Here is an 18,632-nt window from a genome sequence, read left to right as displayed (position 1 = left end):
ACACAAACAGATAATTATTTACTGAAACATTTTCTTTAGCTTGGGATCTCTGTCACTGTTTCCCACTTTTTAATGTTTCCTGAGCGCACTGCATTATGGAGCTGGAATTGGTGAAATTTGAAATATCAGGTAGGTAAACATGTGCATCTGTGCATGCATCTAGCATTGACCTGGCCCATATTACTTGTACTACAAAACTATTAGGATTCCCTCTGTTCCCCTCACTCTTAGTTTGAATTTAGAGCCTTTGTTGCCATTTGAGAATGTCAATCACAGGATTTGTGTTTACTGCTGAATATCAAAGTATACCTCATTACATTAAATGCCTATACTTTATTTAGGGCCTATGGGCTTTCGGATTGGCCATTTCTCTTTGCTTTGGTAAGCTGACTGACCACTGCCTTATGTAGTTGCATATGTTGATGTAAATAACGCATAAATCCGAGAGAATTGGCAAAAAAGTTTATTCTCTGTAGTCTGTGCAAATGCAAATTTGCATTTTTCTTCTGTGTTCTTAGATAAGAAGTGTTCCCTAGAAGGGTGCTAATCTTTTTATTTTCAAGGAGATAAGACCTGTAAAGAAAGTAAGGATAGAGGGGGGGAAAAAGTTAGTTTTTCATTTCGAACTTTTCCTGTTTACAGGACTTCAGGTACCTCCTTGTGAAACTAACAGCCTTACAATGTAACTGAGGGAGGAGGGGTCTCTGTACAGTATTAATGTTCATGTAATAAGGGGCAAGTCAATGCTTGAAATATATGCCAATGCATGAGCTTACCGACCTGCAATTTGAAATTTCAAGGGCTCCAGAGTCATGTGCAGCGCTTGTGGGAGACCCCCAAAGGCCAATGGTGGTAGGTAAAGGAGGTGATCAAATAGAGCTCTCTACTCACCGGTAAGTAATCCAGAACATAACACAGTGGTTTTGTCAACTTTCTGGGCACATCCTGTCCATAGAGGGGGGCATGAAAACGACACCATGCTAACAATGTGGACTGCTTGTGTTATCCACGGAGTGCAAGATAATTGCAGCCTTACAGGAAGTTTAGTTTTCCAAAATGAAATAGAAATGAAAAATCAAATTCTACAAGAGCAAATTCTAAAAAAATTAAAAAAGTAGCATTCTCTCTAAGCTCTTAGAAAAGGATCATTTAGCAAGGATAAGGTACGTGATCTGTCACCCTTAAACTTGTACTGTCAAAGCTGAACTCTCATAAAAAGCTTAAAAATAATTGTTTAAAAACCTTTTAAATACTTGAATAATTACAATTTAATCTTCTTGTTGAAGTTAAACTTTAATTGATAAATACTCGTTTAATTTTTTTATTTGCAATACTTCTCTGGAGCTGCAGACCTGTCCCTTTCAGCAGGACTTCATAGCTGGTTTATTGTCTAATTTGACTCACCTGCTTCAACCCTATGCTGCAGCTTAGCTTCTGTGCCTCTGTTGCCAGTACTGCACAGTTGTTATAAATTCTGGTCATTATTTTGTCTATGAAATTTTATAAGTTGGGAGAAGAGCAAGGTAGAAAGGATGTTAACAAATTGAAGTTGAATAGAAATGAGAACTAAAAGGCCTATGTGAAGAGATAGTATTGCAGACCAAAAAAGGCTGAAATTACTTGGAAATTTTAGCTGCTGATAAGTAAGTTTCACCAGTGAAAGATAAACATAGAGTTTTAAAAATTACATTTCAATAAAAGTTAAATTATACCAAGCTCAAAGAATGAGAGGCTGTTTAAATTTAATAAAGATTGTATGGAAAAACTAGGCAGTGTAACTTATTAAAGGACTTTTATTTCCCAAGTAAATGGAATTTTCTCTTTGCTGTATTTTTCATTGTTTACCCAATGTAGGATTTGTAGAGGGTTATGTGATTGCACACAGGAAGATCCATTAATAACTTCACCAGATTTTGAAGGTGTGAAAAGTGAGACTTTTTTTTAAAGCTGTAGTGACTTATATATTGATTTACATGGTTAAGAAATCACTTTTGTTCGGGTGTGAATTAACTAAACATATTCCTAGGGGGGCTGGCTATGATGTGTTAATTCAGCCAGATGCTATTCTGAAGTTCTCACCTCAAGCACCAGTAAACATCAGAAGTAAATATTTGTCTTCTTACTGTTAACCTGTCTTTTACCAGAGGAAATTGGCATTGAAAATAGCGTAGTAGAATTTGGCTAAAAGCCCTATTTTTAATTTGTCTTCTGCTATTACAAACTCTTTTTACAGCTGTGCTGAAGTTACTTGTAAGAGTTGTTGTCCTCTCCTTGATTTGAATAAGAATTTCCAGTGCACATGAATTTTTTCATAGGTTAGTATTTATAAGTTATTTTTATAGGCTAGTTATTTAACTCTATAAATAGCATTATTTAGTTTGAGGTTTATTAAAACTAATTTGATTTTTATCTAGTTTAACGTACATACTCAAGTATGTGTACAACAGTTTGAATTACATATATGGAATCAGCAGTTTTATATTCTTCAGCTCCTGTATTGAGACAATAACACTGAACGTATTTAGAAAAGAAAAATACGTCTGTTCAACAGAAAAAAAAAAATATTTTCTTTGAAGTATTTTGTGCATTATAGTTTTTATCGTTGATCATCTTGAATGTACCATGTGAACTTTTAGCCAGTTCCAGCTTGAACAGTTTGGGTGAGCAACAGTCAATGCAGAGCAATGTGCATCATTCCCATTTTATATGGTGAATTTTAATCACTTAACTTTTTCCTCAAATTTTTTATGGCTGTGTGAAGGTAATTGTAAGTGTACCAGTCAACTATGACAATCCTAGTGTCTGCCTTACTTATTCTTGCAGTGTGAACAGGAATTTGAATTTTATGCATTTCCTTTTCCTTAAAAAAGAAATTTTCTGTCCCACATCCATGCTGAAATGGTCTTTGATGATGATGATAATACTTTTTAGACTTCCAAAGCATACTTCAAAATCCATGTAGTATGGGAAAAGAAACCTAAATACTTTCCATCCATTCCAGTTAAAAGAAAAAAAAGAAAACAAAACTCATCTGTGGAATACAGTATAAAATAATTCCCTCATCTTGAACATGGAGGTTAGACAAAATGTTCTGTTTACACACCAAACCAACCATTAAACTGGAAAGGCTAGGGCTGTTTATCAAGCTTTGTACGACTAGATCGTAACTGCCCCTTTTCAAACATATGAATGTGGCACCAATTCTGCATACTCTGTCAAGATTTAGATTGCTGTGGGAGTGCATCATGCTATGCTGCCAGTTGCCCTAGAGGAAAACGTTTCTGGAAATGAGTATGTATGAATTGGTCCCAGTGCTCACAGAGTAGTGACATTTTCTTTGACTTAGATGAATTTAGAAGTATTTCTTTAAAATACTTTAATAAATAAAATGTTGCTTAAAAGATTGCCTCTCGCCTTATTAAGTACTGCTGTAATCAACAGAAGTGCTCCATCAAGAACACCTTAAATCTGAGATTTTAAAAGACCAAAATATATTAATTGTTGACACATTATTTTCTAGATAATGCTATCCGCTGTTGTGCTCCTCTCTGTTCCCACAGGGTTAACATGGGGCATACTACAAGATTTATGTGTTTCCCTGTTCTGTCTTGAGTAGGATAATACTGTACAACCCCCATATTTTCAGGGGAATCTACTTAATCTAAATATCACCAAATATAAAATCCTATTTATTTGCGTGGATAGTTGGGTATAGCGTATAGATGTCAATTGCTTCAATCTGGTTCACTTTGCGTTTTGTCAGTTATGATACTCAGAGATGAGATTTAATGGGAATTACTCTTCATGGAATTTCAGAACAATCTCAAGTTGAGAGGGAAAAGGCCCTGTGTGGAGATATCTTTCAGCTGGCGCTGGGTAGAGCTTTCCTAAACTCTTAGTTCCTTCCTTAGGGGCTTGTAAAATTATGACTATTTATGGGATTTTTTTTATGTGCAGAAGAAGGGAAGGATGAGATTTCTAAAATACTCTGCATTTGTGCACATGAGCATCTTCCTGCTTTGTGTGCATGTTCTTAGCTAAGTTTGACTATTTGGTCCCTGATTTCATAAAATTAGCTTCCTTTCCTGTCACAAGGAGCAAATTAATTAAGTAATGTGAGGTCTTACTTTTCACATTGATGTTCTGTTGTTTCCATGTAAAATATGAACTACATAACAGATTATTTTTAGGTTGCAATACTACATTGTTAAACCCCACAAATGGCTTTTGCAACGGACTTGTTAATATAACTTATTAGCTGAAGTCAGATACGGAATTTGTTAACAGATATCACCAAGTAATAATCAACTTGCAAATTTTTGAAATCCAAGCTGCTAAATTAATGAATCAAATACATAAAAAGCTATGGACAGGCAAGCTGGATCTTCTTTAGTCCCTGTTGGACCCCATATGGAGTTTGGGCTTACTTTAGACTATATGAATTGTTGTGTTTAACGTATTTATATTGATTGTCTTGATATTAGCTTGAAAGGAGGCTGCATTTTTCAACATTCATATGGTTTGAAGAAATGAAATGTGTGACGTTGAAAGTCTTCTCACCAGGTGCATTCTTCCTGGAACTCCTCAGGTTCATAATGCCTTTTTGTACGGAGAAGTACAGCGAGTACCTTGGTTAAATTGTGATGAATTCTTCTTCATTCACTGGTTCAGAAATGGTCCTCACTGGTTTTCAGTTAGTTGAGTAAGGATAAATATAGCATCAGCAGTGATTCTTTTTCTGATCACAAAAAACCCCCAAACTTATATTACTGAGAAGGAAAATATGGAATTCCTTTGCTTCGGTGATAATGATTTCCCTCAGAAGGTTGTGTGGGCCAGGTGTAAAAAAAATACTTCCCTCGGGAAAGGTTTCCAGCCTCCTAAGTTGCCCCATCTAAAAATAAAATAAGCCAAAGCAAGCAAACTAGACCACTGAATTGACAGCAAGTAGTGATAGGAGAGATCTTTTTTTAAAGGAAATACTGGTGAAGAACATTTCCATGCAACATATACTTGTAAATGCTTGTGGTTTTTTGATTAAAATATCTTTTAGAAAAAGAAATTAGTAATATAACTACTGAAGGCAAATATTTTATGCATGTGAGAGCTAAAGTGGAAGATGGATGGCAGATTGAGCAAATAGTTTTACAGATGCTGCAAAGAAGGCTGCAAGCATTTTTTCTTTGCTGTCAGATGATATGGAAAACATACTGATCCACACTGAGCCTCATCCTTCTGTTCATTATGGGAGCCCCAAGTGTTTGATTTAATATGAATTAAGATTACACAGGTGGCCTTAATTCTGGCATTTCCTAACTTTGACGGGCTTGATTTTCATATCTGTAGTTGTCTATTAATCAAGTTTTTTGTTGTGGATATAATTTCCTTTGATAAAAGGGGGCAGGGGATGGACAACAAAACCTGCATCAGATTAGTAGTTCTTCTCTATATAGAAATCATAGGATCATAGGAAAATTCATGTTGGGAAGAGCTTTATTCAGTCTGATCTTGAAAACCTCTAGGGATGGGAGTCAGCACCTCCAGTGAACAGCCTGCTCTGCTGCTTCAGATCTTTTCAATCCACAGAATAGTACTGTTCTAACTGGATTAATAATACCTGAATTACATTGTGACTGGCACTCCTGGGAGCTGTGAAATACATTTGCCCATGAGATGTTAAGAAAGGGTTCCTTTATTTTCTTTTATCTTTTCAACTTGGAAGGGAACTTCCTCTTTTCTTATCCCCTTTGCTCCAGTCCTCAAAATTTCTTTTGCCTCTCCTTCTCCTACCTTCCTTGATCCAGGTTTTTACCTTCCTCTGCTTTTCAACTTACTCTTCTTCCCATTGCCAGCTGAGACCCTAGATCTATAATTTTTCACCTCTCTCTTTCTTTAAGCAGTTATTCTGCTTTACTGTTAGGACATGCATCTGTTTGTTTTAATATTGAATGTGGTTAGTGCCAGCCTCTGAGTGTAGAACTTGTTCCAGAAGATCTAGGTGTAGGTGAAGAGGAGAAACTTACTGTTACTCTAGGTAAAAGTCAAGGATGACACTCCTGCTTAGGAGTTCCAGTTGCTTGAAGAATATTGTAGAACACTGTAGTGCTGCATTGCATATTTTTCCTTTTAAGACTGGTACAGTATTAACTCGAGTGTTATCTCTTAAATTAAGTGTGGCCAGAGTATCATCAGCATGAGTCTACTAAGAATTCTACCTGATAAGTGATGTTGTATGCCCAAGGAAATTTTAAGTGATGATGGGAACTTGATAGTTTGAAGTTGAATAGTTGGGTGTATTTTTTTTTTTTCTATTTCCTCCCTCTGGATCCTAGTCCAGAAAATACACTTTTATATGAATAGCTTAATATCCTGTGACATTATTTGCTTGGGTAAGTTTATGTAGGATTTTTTTTAACACAGGTGAGTTTTTGTACAGGAAAGATTGAGTAGCTTAAGGCTTGAGGACTTGTGCAACAGCAGCGTTCATCTTTGGAGTATGTGATGGATGATGTATCAGTTTTGTTTATTCATTTTATTTTATGTACCCTGCATGCTGTGTCACAGCAAAAGCGTGTGATTAGGCATGAAGTCAGAGTGCCTTGCCCTGGGTTCTGCAGAGAAGGGAATCTGGGGCAAGACTAGGCAGAGAGGGGAAAATGGCTCTTTCTCTTAGAATGACTGAGCGTGATGTATTATGAAGGGGAGGGAGGAAGGAAAGATCCAGGGTGAGACAGCTGAAGTGTTTGTGAGACAGCAGGCAGAGAGCTCGCATCAGCAATGAATGCTGGAAGAGCCCTGCTCTTAGGGGAGCAGATCTGCCTCAGAAGTGATGGAAGTAAGGACACTTTTCTAGTGACCCAGAGGGAGCGAAGGGTGATTTGTTTCAACCAGGAAGCCACTAAAGATTACTGAACTGAGAGCAGGTCTGGGAAAAAGAATCTGTCCTGGGGCAGATTTCTTCTCAAGGCTTCTAATTATTGTCTCACTCAGGATATCGGAATTTTCTCTTTACTGGCAAGTTGCTTCTTGTGGAATTTCTTTTTTTTTTTTTTTTTTTTTTTTTTGAATCATACATAGCTGTAAAGATCACTGTCTTTGAAAATGCTACCTTGAAGCTTTTGGGAAAGGCCTTTTGATATGACACCTTTGGAACGAGTTGCTGAATCATTTCTTAGTGGACAAGTGCCCGCCGCTAAGAAAACAGCATTTTTGGCACTTTTCTGAGTAAAGGCAGGTAATCTAAGAATAGGATGAGTTCCGAGATGTTTATTACCTTGTTTCCAGAGGAGTTTTCTTCAGGTCCTGTCTGAGGCAAGAGAGCATTTTGGGAAGATTTATGACAGCACGATCGGTACAATATGCATGATAACAAAGTCGTTTTGCTGATCGGCCCGTCACTTGGTTTTGTGCACGTTTGTTTGCACACTCCTAAGAAGTATCATCTGACTTTAATATACTATTTTTAGTAGTTGTTTCTGTTTGTGTATCCTGCAGGAGAATGACTCAGGAACACTGGATACAGTTGGTGCAGTTGTTGTTGACCAAGAAGGAAATGTTGCTGCTGCTGTTTCCAGTGGAGGTTTAGCACTAAAGCATCCTGGAAGAGTTGGTCAGGTGATTATACCTTTTCAGTTGGGAATGATTGTTCAGCAATTGTGGCACTAAGCAAGAGCTGTGATAGCACACGGATGTTCTCCCTTCCTTCACATTTATCTCTGAAGGCATTTTCACTGCATTGGAATGCAAGTTTTGTTTTTAGTTTCCTCCATCAGCGTTATAAAACATTGATAGGTAAGAAGTTGTTCTGTAGTTAGTTACCTTTTGCCAGAGCTATTAATGAGTTAATTTCTTGGGTTTAAATACCTCCTTTATACCACAAGCAGTCTCTTAAATTCTTAGTGTGTTTTTAAATAAGATTTTCATCAATATTTAGGGAAGCTATTAATTTCTAAATGATCTTGTGAATTGCTGAAAGTGACAAAGGTATTAAAAGAACACATCAGGTATAGGGATTCCTTATCATTGTTAGGTGGGGGAATTTTGGGGTTCATCAGAAATATCATACTCCATTGCTGTACAGCTGTATTGCTGGTTGACTTTTGCCACTCTTTTGAAATATATTGAAGATTTTCTTTTGGAATAGCAGTGTGAAAGGGACTTCATAATAGGGAACAGCTGGAATTATTTTGTCTTTTGATATCTGTACCCTCATTTTCTGTAAAGTTAGGTTAGAATACCAAGCATCTATGATAATCAGTTCTGAAGAATAGGGGAAGAAGAGGTAGCAAAATGAATTGGAACTGCAATTTTGACTGTTACAATTTTCTTATTTATCTTTTGTATTAATACTTGGATTTTTCTTGGGTGTCATTTTTTTGTTGTTTTGAGGTTTTTTAGTGTTGGAAGTTTTTTCATTTTGTTTTGTTTTTTAAGGGAAGGGAACAAACCCCAATCCTTGTATACCTAAATTTATGAAAGATGCACTTCTTTCCTTAGGCAGCTCTTTATGGTTGTGGCTGCTGGGCTGAAAATACAGGAGCTCATACCCCTTACTCCACTGCTGTGAGTACTTCAGGTATTTGCTACTTTTATAAATATTTCAAAAAGTTGCTATCTTTCTCTGTAATTAGTTTACAAATACCAAGTAAAGTATTTCTATGAGTGGTGAATGTAGTCTGGAAATAATGTTAATACGTTCTACATGTGTATCATGTATTTATGTATAAATGCATATATACAATTTATACATGTTAGTATTGTCTTGACACCTGTGGAATCTCCCTTGGTTGCATACATTGGTCATTTTACTTAAAGGAACAGATTAACAACCATGTGAACTTTTGTCCTGTTCAGAAGATTTTGTATTGCACTGAAAGGATGTACTCTATTTGTTATGTATTAAGGGACTTGTCCTCCTGTAAAAAACTGCTGTTATAAGCCTAATATTGTGCTAAACAAAGAATGCTTCTGTGATTGGAAGCCTTCTGCAAAGGACTAAGATAATTAGAGGATCCTTTAACATAAGAAGGGTCCCTTCAATACAAAAATGCTACAAAATTACATTTTCCCCTCCAAAAATATTTTAAGTATTATTTTTTATATATACTTAAATATATGTATTTAAGTATTATTATATTTAAGTGAATATTTAAGTGAATTTGTTCTTCATCTCTATTTTCCTCTCCAAAGGAAGGGGAAAAGGCAGAACCAAATGACTAGAGTAAGTGTCTTGGAAAACATTTATTTAGAAATTGTGAAAGTAACATAAGAATTAGGGTAGCCTCTCTTCCATTTTCTGAGATTCTGGACACACAAACATATTTTGTTCATATGATGCCTATCAGCCAGCTGTCACACAGAGCTGTTCAATCAGTTGGTGTGCTGAGCACCGGAGATAACAATTGTAAAACCAAATTTGTCAACAGATCTACTAAATGTAACAGGACTGGAGAAATAGTAAAAATTAGAAATGAGAAAAAAAAAAACCCCAAACACCCAAACAAGCAAAAGACAACTAGGAAAATAGCACATACTGCAATTTAAGATTTGAGAATGTAAGACAGGATGTTTTTCACTTGTCAGGAACAGACAGTGAAAAGATAATTGTATTATTACACAATACCAGGTGAATATTACAGAACCCAAAAGCTTTAAGGTGTAGTTATGCAGGAGTTACTTTGCAACTCCTGCATAAAAGCAGTTGAAAGGACTGCATTTCATCTCTTCTATTTTTTTTTTTCCCCTTAGTTTTATGAACAGTCTCAAATAGAAAAACTACTTGTAACACTTTTTCATAAATGCTTATGTCAGGACACAAAATTTATGATTTGGACTACTCTTAATGGTCAGAGTTATTAGTGTTCAGTATAGAGAGATGAAAAAAATCTGAAGAGTTCAGATTTAGGTAATGTAAACTATATCCCGAGAGTACTGCAGAGTTATGAGTCCTGTTACAGAAATAGTGTAGGTAACAGCGTGTAGAACTCAAATTTGACAGAGGCTGAAAAGCATCAGAAATACCCTGTGTTGCTTTTGAATTCATATATCTTTCTAATTTCCCCTACATTTAAGTCTGTCTTGCACTGTTGAAAATCTGTGTAGATGTTCACCCTTAAGTTCAACGTTAGTAATAGCAAGTGTCCTTTCTAGTACTTATCAACGGAAAGTCCTACTGAATGCAGAAGTGCTGGAAGATCTTTCTACTCAAGGAGCACCATATTGATTTTAGTTTAATAAATGTATACCTATGTAAGCAAATATATTTAAATATTGCAGTATTGGGGACCATAACAATTAGCGATTATAAGTCCAATATTAGAGACTAATAATAATTAGAGATTGCTTGTGCAAAAGCTGAAAAGGACACTTTTGTTTATTTTTTTTAAACCGTTCTTTACAAAGTCAGCTGGATTTGAAGTCTGCGCAAGTACCAGCAAGCATCCTGAGACACTTAAAGGAGATGTCTGGGTTTAATGATAGCCTTAAATAGAAGCCTCCTGTCTTTTTGCTGGTACCAATTTTATACAGTGGTAAATACTTTAATGTTATAGTATTTATGACTCTTGCACATATATTTATATATATATTTCTGTTACTTTGGTTCAAATCTAGCTTCCATGACATTACGTTAGTACTGATCCCAGTTAATTGAAATAGACTGCTGGCTGTCTATGAAGCATGGCCATCTGTTTATGCAGTGATTTGAAATTCAGACTAGTGGTGTTTAATTAAACTCTTGTTTCTGGTTTTCCTTTAAAGTGTGTGTGTGTATGTGTGTGTGTGAGAGAGAGGGAGATAGAAATGTTTACAGGAAGTGAGAACTCTTCTGTAATCAATACCATTCTTTTTTCCATTTTCAGAAGCTCATAATGTTTTATAATGTAATTTATGTTTAGTACAGTTTTAAAATATATTGATGCCTGACTCTTGTTTAAAATATGAGCATCCAACAATGTGAACCATGAAGTTAATTAAGGGATACAGGGATGAAAAAATTAAATTATAGGAAAGGTTGAAAGTATGAAACTTGGCTGGATCACAACAGGGGTTGAGAATGGGGGCATAAACATCTGCAGATATTCAAAAGGTGAAATTGCCAAGGCTAAGTGAGAAAATAATATGTTAACATACATTGTTGTTGGATAAAATTTTTAGAAAATAAAGGTGCTGTCTAAACTCCAGAAGATGCCTTGGTTTGGAAAGCTCTAAGATTGACAGTGCTTCTTAAGAGAAGATACGTGTAGTTACTCGATGCACCTAAAATCAGACCAGACTGTATTTGTGATATTATATGTAATGTTATTTGTAGTGATTCTACCCTGCTCTCGTAGGTTTCTAAATCGGTTTTGTGTGGACATACATTTTTAAAAAACAGCAACAAATGAAACTTGCATGTTATATATAAATAAAAAAAGTGTGTGCATGCACATTCATTTCATGTTTCATTTTACATACAGATATATACACTTGTATGTAAAAGTATTTAAAATATGTACATAAAATAACCAAAATTTATAATCAGTTTAGATTTCTGTGGTTTTCACAATATAACATTTTATTGTTTTAATTTCACATGTCTCTTCATTTTAATTTGTCTTTAAGTGGTATATTTGGCACAGATTTATCCTAACATTTTCTACAGGGATTTTTTTTTTTCTGTTTTATGGGGAGAAAAAAAAAAAAAAGAAAATTTAGGCTTTGGTTGCTGTGTGTATAGAGCTGTATGTGTAGATTTTTAATATTTATTGTTAAATGACTTCACAGAATAGCTGATTCATCTAATCAACTTTGGGATTTAAAAATAAAAATCTTGTATGAAGAGAAAAGTTTAACTATGATTCCCTTAAAGCTTTATCGGAAGTACACTCAAAATGATTAAGTATCAATATATGTTAAACCAAATAATTTTAACTTAAGGATTCTTTGGGAAATGAGAGTTTTCACAATTGTGCTGGTTTAGACTTTTTAAATTGTTTTAATGATAGCTGGGGATAGAAATTCAAGCTCTGAGAGTTTGTTATATCAGGCTGTATATTAGGCCTTGAAAAAAGATGTTCTTTGGCATTAGTTTCCTACAAGCAATTTTTAAGGGTCAGGTTTTGTAAACTATTTTGATGCCATACTTATGAAATTGCTCATGTCTTTGCGTTTTGGACGATATGGTCAGCAAGAGATTGAATGGGTTGGGGAAAACCTCTGGTGTGGGGAAAGGAGAGTTTGGAACAGTAATTCAAAGTATACAGAGTACAGTGCCTTGCACACTGAAATCCATGCACAATTGGCAGATAGAGGGTGTTTGCAGGTCTCCAAGGAACAGTATGGGACTGGGAAAAGCAACTCCACTGTGTTATCCAAGCTTCTAGAAATTTGTAATATTTGGACTTTATAAGCTGGAGATATCTTTGGTTTTAATAAGTCGGGATGATTTTCTCAAGATTTCTTATTTCTTTTTATACTTAGGAGACCAGTTATTTAAATTTTGCTGGGAATGTGTTTCTTATTCTGTGATGGTTTACCTTTGTAGAAGCTTTCTTGGAAAAATAAAAGTGTTAGTTTAAATGCCACAATTAGTAACACAGTAGGTTTTATTCTTGAATTTTTGTTAATTTTGTTCTAAAATCCTCCTATTGAAGCTTCAATTTAAGACATGTCTTTCAGTACCTTCCCCATAAAAAAAAGGGGGGGGGAGGGAAGGCATGACCATAAAAGTACTTGATTAAAAGTACTTCCAAATTCATGTAGCTTTCTTTCAATAGTCATACATTATTTGAAGACATGCTTTTCCCTCTAGATCTTCTGTTGGCCCTGTGGATGCTGGCAGGTTTCCTGCTTTTGTGTCTTCAGGGAGGATTTGGTATTAGTTCTTATGCCTTTAGCAAGTTGTTTCTCAAATATTTTTGGCCATTTTTATCGTGATTTTATATTGAATGTGCCAAAGGTGGTGGTTCTGAACTTGTTTGGGCATGACTTCAACTTTTTGAATGGTATTTTCTTACCTCTAACAGTCTCTTGGCCTTGTTGTTTAGCCACACTGTCTTTGGTTTTATTTTTTTTGGCTTTTCAAAAGTTAGTTCATGATTTATAAAATACAGGATATTGTAAAACTCATATTTTATGGCTATAGTTTAACAGGGGGTAGGAGAACTGAAATCAAAAGATGAAGATTTTCTAAAGACAGGATGGGGGAGACGGTGGAGCTTAGGAATGACTGAATATAAAGGACCTTAAATTCAAAGTTTATTCTGTAACACTCAGTCTAAAATTCAGTTTCTATGTAAACAAGTGAAATATTTCTGATTTTTTTGGAGATGTTTCAATGTGTGAACTCTGAATTATATTAAAATTATTTTTTAAAAAAAATACAGTTGTGGGACTTTACTGGCAACTGAAGGATAAACATTACAGGAATTCTCTAAGTATCTCAAAACCAATATTAAAATTCAAGAAATTTGGAGAATGTTGCAGTTGCAGACATAGCTAAGGTACCTGGGCAACCTTAACTGTGACATCTAACAACATAATGCAAGTGCCATTCCATGCAAGAATAATGATAGAGAGTGAGCGAAAGCTTGTTAAATGAGATGAGCATTACCAGTGGCCTTTATTTAGTATAAATGTAGGTAACAGCTAAACTGGTTTTTGGATCAACATAGTAGAAGCTGAATCTTTGGTCTTTAAAAGCTTGTACGTGCATGTGCACACATTTAGACACGCACACACAAACAAAACGGCCTCCTCTTTAAGCACCCCTACTGCCTCCCAAAAGAAAGAGGCCAAAAACACACTTGTAAGGCCACTTGGAACTCTTCAGTGAATGTTTTTTGTTGGTATATGAATGTAAACACAGGAAGATGGGTATTATTTGGAGGGAAAACATTAGTGAAAAAAAAACCCAACCGCAGAAGAAACAATAGTCCGTTTTTTGGCTGTACTTTAAGAAAACATTTCCTATTTTTTCCTGAACATAATAGGAATCAAAGACTTTGTGTATATTCTTCTCGTTCAAAATAATATCAAATGTGACACTGAATCTCCTCCACGGTTGGAATATCCATGATGATTGTGAATATTCATCTGCCAACTGTGCCAAAAGTAATACCAGTGGAGTAAGAGGCAGGCAGTGTTTTTCCTGGGAGATAAGTTGAAAAGTAATAATTCTCTTTGGATATACAAAAACTTAAATATAAAAGATAAAGATAAATAGGCTTTGAAAATGCAACTGTAAGTGGCATTTTTGAGTGGAAATGTTGAGACTGAGAATAACGTGTTGCATTCATTTTTACATCTTTACAACAGTAAGTAGTAGAAAGCATACCTACTCATTCATCATGCATGGGTGGTGTGCTTTGTGTATGTCTATCAGCCATCGAAGCCAGCAAACCTTTTAATATTGCGTTTCTGAAGATAGACAAAAGGTCCTGTATTATTTACAAAATGCAGAAATTCTGTAACACAAAGCCACAAAGTCTCCATCTTTTACTAGAATCCATCTGAGGAGAATACTTTATACAAGAAAGGTACAGTGATGTGCTGGCCTAGGGAGAATTTAAATGGGACCTCATTATGGTTTATAATCCTAAAGAAAAAGGAGTAGAATCTTTAAATATATTGAGCTCTTTTAGAAGAATTAACCATGTTAACAAATATAACTGGGCTTCAGGACTGAGCCCGAAGTTGTGCTTTGTTAAGAAAGTAGCAGGGATACCAGATTTATGGACCCACACTGAGGTGTAGTTGAGGATTCAGACTGGGATAAGTCTTTCAGTGATGTCTGGCTCTTCTCTCGTGCCCAGAGTCTATTCCTGACTGACTGAAAATCAGATACAGATAACAGCAATGTTTTAGGATTACGTACACAGACTGTATGTATTCTGTGTAAATAAGCAGAATGTGCCTGACTCCCTTAAGAATTTCTTGTGTTGGTGAATTCACCAAGATCCTAAAGGACTGGCTACTAAGGTCTTTGGTCAAAAGCAGTGACCTCTGTTCTCACAAAGGCGTTTTAGGGATTACATCAAAATACTTTAAAAGTGGTGTTAGATATACATATGTATATGTGATGCATCATTCCATTAAGTGAAAAATAGCATGTTTTGTGTTGTGAGGAATCACTGAATTGTTAGCTTGGAATGAACCTGTGGACATCATCTAGTCCAGCTCCCTGCTCAAGGAGGGTTCTCTTGTTTTCTAAATCCTTATCAATAAGGAAATGAGCGTGTTCACTCTTCCTCCCCCTGCCTTTTCCTGCTTAGACTTTTACTTTTTGTTCAGATCTGTTCTTCTTTCCAGTCCATTGTGTGCCTCATGGATGCTTTTGCTGACAAAATGGAACAGGTAATGTGGAATAGGAAATGACACCTGGAGATGGTTTGTGCTTGTTGAGCTATGCCCTCAGCCAACATTTTGGTCTCTCCTTACGGAAGCCACTGAGTTGTAGATTCTGACTTGAAAACTTGAAAACACAAGAACCACAGTGATGTGCAAATCTATGAAGTAAATGTTTTTCAAGGAAGCTTTAACGCCAGTAAATTGGCTTGTGATGTAGGACTTTGGCTTTGTGATCCCCGTGTGTTGAGAACAGCAGTGGCTGAGCTGGAATCCAGTGATGGCGGATGCCTGGGCAGGTGCTGTCTGTCTGTCTGGCCTGAGTCCTCCTGAGTCATTGCTCCAAAGGTCCAGGGGAATTTCACATCAAATCTTATATCCTGTATAGATCATTTGAGCTATGCTATGTGAGATAGGTACTATGATTCAGTTAATCTCTTTGTAGAAATATGTATTATCTCTCAAAATCAGTTTGGTTCTGTAAGATTTGGGGAATAATAGGTAATTTAATGCATCACAGATGAAGCAGCTGCATGTGGAGGAGAGTTATGTCATTGTTACAGTGAACCAGAGGGTAGAGGAAGAAAGAGGTCTATCTCCAGACAGATCAGTATTTACCTCTGAAGTGAATGCTTCTGTCAAGAGCTCAGCCTTTGTGTCCAGATGGCGTTTGGAGGCTCCAGTGCTGTAGCATGTGGTGTCTGAACTAACTCACTACCACCGCAAGGCTGTGTGAAGAGAGAGGAAGCAACAGCCAGAGATGATTTGTGGCAATGGTAGCATTAAGAAGCAGTCAATTAAACCCAGTACCGCAGTGTTCAAAGCTGAGGGGTTTGTCCACAAAATAATCAGAATGATTGTTTGAATTGCCTTCGGAAGGGTTGTTTTGAAGCGGAACTGGATGGATGCAACAATCAAAGAGCGCTTATTGCCTCTTGAAATTTTAATTGGACTTACAATATATTATTACATTAAGTGTGAAGTTGCACGGGCTTTTTAGAAGTGGTAGTCTCCTGCAGAAGGCCCGCTGCTCACAGAGCAGTGCGCTCATAACCAGGGGCAGCAGCCAGCCGTGCAGCACCATCTCCTTCTCTGAACACTGTTAGTCCTGTTCCAGTTTGCTGTGCCTTGCCCAGATGGCTTGAAATAGGTGCAAGGATATAAAGTGAAATGGAGATGGCTGAACTCTTTTTTTAGGTCTTAGATGTTTTTCTGCGATTGGAAGAAAACGGTTGTATACATTTAGTTAGCCAACACATAAGCTGCTCTCTTATTTCCTGTAAGTTTTATATGACAAAAGTGGTGTAGTTTGGAAAGCTGTAGTAGTTTTACAAAGAGATCAATACCAACAAAGCTTCTGATGAAGGCCTAGGCAAAAAAGAGTTTGCATTTTCCTTTTCAGTTTAACTGAAATTAATATTTCAAAATATATATATAAAGAAGAATGTAAAATGCACATCCTCTTCAATGGAACTACAGTTTTTCTTCATTCGAGGTATATCCGTAGTTCTTGTTCATAATAATTGAAACAAATAGCTTTTTTTAATAGTTACCTGGAATTTCCCATTATTTAGAAGTGAAGGATTCATACATTTGGCATATTTTAAGTCTTTAGCCTTTTTCTTTTCCCTTATCCGTAAAATTATAGAAAAGCCAGATGAGTTGTTCTTCAGAGTGATTTTAGTTTATTTTGCCCATCTTAAAAACTTTAAGATATAGAAAGTGTTTTGCCACCTTTCCTTAGAGAAGCTACTTTAGACAGAGTTTCTCTGGATGTTGAATTTGTCTTTTGCTATCTTTGAAACCTACCCAAGTTTACTGAAGTTACAACCTTTTGGAAAGTTTCTATTTGCATATTCTTAGTAGGTGTTCGTTACTTCGGAAGTTAAACCATCTAAGAATTTTCTGTCTGCAACAAGAACGTTCTCCGTTGATCCCTCTAGGATCAATGATTTAGGAATTGGACAGGACTTTGTTTGCAGGTGTTCTTCCTGGCAGCAGGTCAGTAAGTTAAAAATTTCCCCTGCTAGTATGAAGGCGAGATGCAGCAGCTGATAGAGTACAAAAAGCTAGAAGTTATGCAACTTTAATTTAGTAGTGTAGTGCATTATGCTAGACTGTAGCATTTTATGTCTTTTTGGAATTAGACTTTAAATTTTTATTTTAATATGTAACCGACTGTATCAGTATCTTACTGGCCAAATATCTTTATTGTACTTTGTTTTTTAAAATCACTGGCTTGCAAGCTTTTAGTCAGCTCTTTCTAGAAATACTGGTAATGACAACCGCAGCTTACTAAAATACAGGTTTCACTGTTTCCATTAGGTGTAACTAGAAGTTATTCAGGAAATAAAGCAGAAATAGTAGGTTTTTAACTTGTTAACTGACACTTCTAGGCACTACTATGTAACTGAAAATAACATGAAAGTTGAAACAACTTAACAGGACCAGGTTCAGACTCTGCTGTATGGCATGGATAATAAAATACAGATAACCTGTATCTTCTATCTTTAGCTTCTGAAAAAGAAGAGTCATACTTTGGCAGTGGAGTAAACTAGATTAATTTTTCCATTCTCGAATGGATGTGAGTAATGCAAGTTTCCATTTTGTACTCCTTTAAAACAAGTTCCAACACTTTGTGTTGAGGTACTGTATGTTTCAATAGCTAGACAGGCTCCGGCAGCTTGTCAAAGCTCCATAAGCTCTCTGCTTATGGCTTGCAGAAAGAAAGCTAGATTTTCATTTCTCCTTCCATTCAACAGGAGTCTCTTTCATGTCTGAAAATTGAAAACGCGTGTTTTTCAGTGTGGTGCATGGATGTGTGTGTGCCCTCTGGCACACCTGTTTCTAATTTCCTGACTTGAAAGCATCTCCCATCAAAAGAAGCAGAAAAACAATTTCTTTCTGACACGCTGCTTGGAGGCCCTTGCCTTGCAGAAGGCCTTCCTTTCGTTTGCCATCTTGGTTCCATTGGTAGAACATTATAAGATGCAGAGCACGCGTTGTATGGGATGTTCAGCTTACATTGTGCTGGGTTCTTTCCCTTCTTGTTGTGGTTATTTCAAGCATTAGAAATCTACTTGAGAAGTCGCTATGTTGAGGAAAAAACAGTAATTTAATCCTTAGTTTCTTGCATGAAGCTCAAATTAAGGACCAAAGTTAAGGTTTGTATAACCTATGAGTAGTAGTTACTGTTTGGTGCAGAAGGTTAGGTTCAAGTTTAAACATTATAGCTCAGATTTCTTACCTTTTCTTTAAAATAGCATGCACTGTAAAATAGTATCCAACATGATAGCTGAAAATTACAG

The 18,632-nt window shown here is 36.1% G+C and overlaps 1 protein-coding gene across 4 annotated transcripts in view; it reads left to right on the top strand.

The window, feature by feature from the left end:
• TASP1 (taspase 1) overlaps positions 1-18,632 on the top strand; it is a 90,147-nt gene that overhangs the window by 36,237 nt on the left and 35,278 nt on the right. For 3 of the 4 annotated variants that reach the window (XM_074817234.1, XM_074817233.1, XM_074817235.1), the window contains exons 9-10: positions 7,495-7,614; positions 8,497-8,575. In XM_074817234.1, the coding sequence (XP_074673335.1) occupies positions 7,495-7,614; positions 8,497-8,575 (199 nt within the window). The remainder of the gene's footprint in view (positions 1-7,494; positions 7,615-8,496; positions 8,576-18,632) is intronic. The other variant, XM_074817237.1, reaches the window with a different exon arrangement.

The sequence above is a fragment of the Strix aluco genome, chromosome 3 (genome assembly GCF_031877795.1).
Source record: "Strix aluco isolate bStrAlu1 chromosome 3, bStrAlu1.hap1, whole genome shotgun sequence".
NCBI lineage: Eukaryota > Metazoa > Chordata > Aves > Strigiformes > Strigidae > Strix > Strix aluco.
The sequence above is the reverse complement of the archived record's forward strand: the minus strand, read 5'-3'. Positions and strand labels throughout refer to the sequence as shown.